Here is a 5,458-nt window from a genome sequence, read left to right on the forward strand (position 1 = left end):
TCAACAGTGGCCATTCCCAGTTCTTGTCATCTAATTAAAAAGTAAAACTCACAGATACAGTATAGAAGAGAAGAGCAAATCACATGCTAAACAGGCATGAAGCAGGCCACTGCCATGATTAGCATAGTTTCTAGGTTCAAAGGTTAGGAAAGGTAAAGCTGACTCATGATTTCGGCTGAGTCAGTGTAGGGGTACTCAACTGGTCAGCAATTTGTTCCCTTCCCTCCCTTTCTAGCCCAGAAACTAAAATCTGAGGCCCTCCAAAGCACAAGGAGTTTTTGAAACTATAGGCCTTTTATATTAGAAAGCTCTTTGTTTCTGCTAAGATGTCTGTTTACTCTCCTGGTCCAGCTGTGTCTTTTAGCTTTTGAGCTCAGTCAAGAGAAAGACCAGAATAGATTGTCTCTGCATGACCACTGCCTCCCTATTTACACTGGGCTTGGTATCCAGAAAAGGGGAAAGATATTAAGTTGCTACTTACCTAAATTAAATGAGCCTGGTTTCTCTGAATAATGTTAAGCAGACTCTTACCTAGTGAGATAATAATGCCATTTTGGAAAAAATATTTACATCAGCTTTCAGCAAAAGGTTGGCTAATGCTAAAAGAGTGAATTTGGGGCAGAGGCCCTAGTTTGGACGTGATACCGACTCCTCTTGGATAGCTTACGCGGTCTCTGCCTGTGATTTAGCTGCTCTGTTGGAAAAGGAAGGTCTTATAGTCTCCATGTGGAAACGTGACATCCATTGACATCAATGCAAGGCTCGCCACTGACTTCAACTGAGCCAGGATTTTACTCTTAGTCCTTTACTTTAGTATTTGAAGTGGGGTAAGGACTATAAATCATCCTTTCTCATCACATTGCTCCCATTCCATTAAATCAATCAAAAATAAAGACCCCCAAATCAGCATTTGTTATTAGAAACCCAACCTTCCTTTTGTGGTAGTACCCCCTTAGTGTGATTCTGTATTTCACAGTATGATGATAGCAACAGCTTGCCTGGAAGAAAGTCATGGCTCTTTCTCTTGTCCTGTTTGATTTACAATATTGTCTCTGTTTTATACCTGATGAATAGAGCTGTGCATAAAACAGCTTACTGGTTTTTGTTTCCTGGTAGTTGCTATTTCTTTAACCAATATTTGCACATGAGTATTTACTGGCTGATTGAGCTCAGCGTACATCACCTTGCAGAAGTTTGTACTCGTTTGAGAGCACCTTGGCTGTGCAAGCAGGCATGGCCGATTTGTTATTAATCACAACACTGTATGCAGATGCGGCACAGCCAACCTTTGTCAGAGATCTGACATGAAAGATTTAGACAGAGCCAGGCAGCTCCTGATCCATTCTGCTCACTGATTGTTTTAGGACAAAATGGGTCTCTCTTCTCTGGTCTAGACCAGTTCAGCACTGAAAAGAAAAAAAACAACTTCTAATGCCACCTATAAAGAAAGAACAGTTAAGTTCAGTCTGTCGTTTGCTTCTCAGTTGAGCAGTTGAGGTAGAAGTAGTTCCAGAGTTCTTCAGACTACATAAAAAGCAGGTGAAGCAGGTAAGAGCAGTCATTTGTGTTATCTTACATGAGGAACTGAGTTAGCTAAGCCAAAACTCAACATTTTCATTGCTGAAAATAGAAATCAAATGAGTCAATAGGACATGTTTTATTCCCTTATTAAGGAAGTGGCTGGTGCAATATTAATTGATGATTGAGAGTTGAGATACGGTACTATTCTCTTAATGAAAAAAATCAAGAAATAACTCTTGCAGCACTGAGTTTTATTACATTTCAATTCTGGTAGATTCTTATCATCCCCTGGTACTCTTGGAAGAGAACAAATGGAGTAGCTGTGAATGCTTGTTTAGCTGAATAATTTAATGGAAAATGAGGTGAGAAGGATACTGAATTAGCCAGAGATATAGACAGCTGACAAATTCAGTTTGGGATATATACAATATTAATAAAAGAGCAGGTAAATTAAGTGAGAAATGTCTGGTAAGTTCATGGGAGTTGAGAGGGTAGTGGCTTTTCCATCCCACGAGAATTTTCAAGATTTTTTAAAATGTTCCCATTCCAAATCAGTCCAAACATTCAATTTTTATGTTCACAAATGATTGACTGGAAAAAAAAATCAGTTTAGATGAATAGAAACATGTTGTTTAAATAATTTCATTACAATTTGTTGGATTTTGATCTTTAATTAAAAAAAAAAACACTTTTTGCCCAAGATGACTAAAAATTTAGGACTAAAAGTTGTTTCTATTTAAAATGTAAAACCATTTGATTTGAAAACTTGAAATGGGATAATCATAAATTTAAAAAAAAATTCAAATGGGATCACTTGAAAAAATCCAACCCTTTCTGTGAGCTCTTTCAGGTCTTAGGTATTGGCATTGCCTGATGAAAAAAGGTTTTGTTGGAAAATTGGCAAAGTCTCAAGTACATAATACTGATAGCTGATATATTTTACTTTAGCAGCTACTCGTTATCATATGTCTCATTTTCTCTACCTTTAAACTACTGAGCAGACAAGCACAGTGAGCTATTCAAGCTCAGAGGAAAAAGGACATGAATTGCCTAAATACAAAACATTGACTGCAATGGCTATGTGTACCATAGACCATTAGCATGTTTTGTAAAAATCTACTAGTTTCTGGTTTTCCTTTCTAAAAATGGCCTTAGCACTTTAAAGAATGAGGCGATCTGAACACATGCCAAGCTAGTGAGACTAAGCATTGTGAAGCCAGGTTGAAAAAAACCTAGCAGATTAGGGACAATTTCCTTCCCCACCTCTGTCATTAGGTACAGTTAGTTTTGGTTTAAAAATGTACGCTTGGGAATGAATTTTCAAAATTAAATGAAAGCAGATAATGTGTCCGCTTGTGTATTTTATCTGGGCAAGCAATTTCTGTGCATATACATGCAAATTAGATAATAACGTGCATGACTGATTAGTTAGTGGCAATTAACACATGCAGTATCCCAGTGTAAATAATGGTAACAACATGCACAAAGCAAGTGTAGAAGGGCATGTGCATTTTGGTGTGTGTTATTGCATGTGCCTAATTTTGCCAATAGCCCTTTATGAAAGAAAGTATGTTCTATAAAGCCAAATATTTAATATAAATAGTGGAAGAAGTAGTTTATTCTAATTGGAATGAAAACGGTTTTTCCTTTTGTGGTGGAAACAATTCCCCGTGCTGCGCTCTCCATCCAAATCCAGCTGAATTAAAGCGTGAGCGAAACTGACAACAAACAGACCTGTCTCCTTTACTTGTCTAGTTTCAAGCCTAATGGAAGAAGTGATCAGGTCTGTCAGTTCATCGCTGTTCTGTGCATGCCCCTGACAAATTCAGTCTTTCAGAGACTCGGCATCCAAAATACATTACTCACCCACATGTTGGGGATGTAACTCCACGCCAGGCACAGAGAGAAGAGAGGATGCAGTGTCCTAATGACAAGTGTGCGCTCATGCTCATTCCTCACCCCACTTCTGATGGTCTACCTGGTTGTGGCGGTGTGTGAAGAATCCTGTTCAAATTGCAGTGCCATAGTGTTTCTTCCACCTCTGCGGGTGATGCTGTACACATCAAACACTGGGGTTGTTCTTTGCTCTCAGGGGTCTTCCTGACTGTAGCAACCAGGAGGAGAATGACTGGAAAGAGAAAACTATAAGGAAATAGAGGATGGGTGGAGGGGCTTCCTTCCCAGGCTCACCCACTCTGGAATTCCTTACACCCTGGATTTTCTCTCTGGAAGGGTATAAATGGTGAGAAACAAAGTCCATCCTTAGGTCCATCTGGTTTTCCCAAAGTCTTGCTCTTGATGACTAACTCAGGTAAAAAGCCCTTTGATTGTATCCAGGGGCCCTGACCATTGGCTGCAGTAAATCCCCTTATACCACCCTTATACCACAGGAGAGGAGGCATGGGAATCCACTGAATTACCCCCGCAAGCCAGGGATCCTCTAGGATAAAGTGGAGTGTCTCTCGCTGACATAGCCCTGCACTCCCTGCCCCTAGGAACAAGTGTCTGGGTATGCTAGAGGGTGGTGTACAGCAGCACTGCTCTATTTTCTCACCAGTCTGGTTGCAGCATGGTCCACACACAGCCACCATGAAGTTAGAGCAGCCCTGTGGAAGGCTGGATGGGGTTTGGCCATCGCCACCCCATAGCTGAGTCGTGATTGCAGCTATTTCCAGTTCAACTATTGCCTTTCCTTATGTTGTACCAAAATGCCCCCAAGCTTTGCTAGAGACTTTTAATGCCCAGAGGCGAGTGGTATGCTGGATGCCCACCGATTAGCTCTCATCCTTCCGGCTTAGGAAGACCATGTTTCTGCAGCATTTGGTGTTTTGAGGTGTGGCATGAAGCAGTCTCTAACCCCCTCCCCATAACAATATCTTTGCAGAACCAGCACGAGCAAGATGGCCTTTCGGAGTGAGGAGATGTGCTTGACTCAGCTATTTCTCCAGGTGGAGGCTGCGTATTGCTGTGTGGCAGAACTTGGAGAGCTGGGGCTGGTTCAGTTCAGAGATGTAAGTAGGTCTAAGGTCCTTGGGGAGGAATGGTGGGAGGAAGGTTCTTGACAATCACATACCTGGTCTTATGCAGTGCTTTCTCACTAGTAGATCTCGAAGCACTTGACACAGGTGGTCAGTATTGTTAGCGCCATTGTGTCAACAAGGCAAAATTGAGGCATAGAGAAGTGAAGGGACACACCCAAGGGCATCCAGCAGACTAGTAGAGTTAGGAACAGACCCTAAATTTCTATCCAGTAGGCAACACTGCTTTCCTTCCATTATTAAAAAGCCATTATAAATGTGGTTGTCCTTAAAAATAAGGTTCATTCCCCAGCTTTGCCACACGCGTCTCCCTGAACAAATCACTTACTCCCAGTGCCCCTCATTTCCCTTTCTGTAAATGGGGGATAAAAATAATACTGTCCTTAAAATCAATCTCTTCCCAACTTCCTCCCCTTGAATGTCCCTGTCACCTTTTGGTGATTTTCTAAAGTGGGTATCTACAAGAGTGCTACACAAGGGCAAAAACTTCATCAGGTGTTAAAATGTCCAATGATAAAACTATAAAATATTTCTATGAGGCTGTTGGCTACAAATGTCCAACTCGGGATCCTTAAAATTCTGGTTTATTAGGCAGATTGAAACACTGTAATGAGTTAAATCATAAACCTTGGGGCTGGTCCTTCCATACACACACACACACACACACACACACACACACACACACACACACACACACACACACACAGTAGCAAGCTACAAGAGTCAGGTATGCCTATCCCACAGGTGCTGGAGTCTGTCGTTGAGGCTTCTTTCAGTGTGGTGTTATCTTCCAGAAGGGAGTCGCCGGCTGGTCCTTCTGGCTGGACAGGTCGGGTGCTGGTCAAGTTGGAGATCAAGAGGGCGCCACTGAGGGTCACTTTTCACTGCTTTTTATCTGT

The 5,458-nt window shown here is 41.6% G+C and overlaps 1 protein-coding gene across 5 annotated transcripts in view; it reads left to right on the forward strand.

Moving 5' to 3' along the window:
- The first annotated feature begins 1,353 nt into the window (after positions 1–1,353).
- ATP6V0A4 (ATPase H+ transporting V0 subunit a4) overlaps positions 1,354–5,458 on the forward strand; it is a 57,044-nt gene continuing 52,939 nt past the window's right edge. For 2 of the 5 annotated variants that reach the window (XR_003093034.1, XM_025198881.1), the window contains exons 1-2: positions 1,355–1,548; positions 4,406–4,532. Coding sequence is in view for 4 of the 5 variants with exons in the window: in XM_025198881.1 (XP_025054666.1) it covers positions 4,422–4,532 (111 nt within the window). In the remaining variant the exon portion in view is untranslated. Of the gene's footprint in view, positions 1,549–4,405; positions 4,533–5,458 lie in introns of all 5 variants that reach the window. The other 3 variants (XM_006019556.3, XM_025198882.1, XM_025198883.1) reach the window with 2 other exon arrangements.

This window comes from Alligator sinensis, unplaced genomic scaffold, assembly GCF_000455745.1.
Source record: "Alligator sinensis unplaced genomic scaffold, ASM45574v1 scaffold74_2, whole genome shotgun sequence".
NCBI classification, from domain to species: domain Eukaryota; kingdom Metazoa; phylum Chordata; order Crocodylia; family Alligatoridae; genus Alligator; species Alligator sinensis.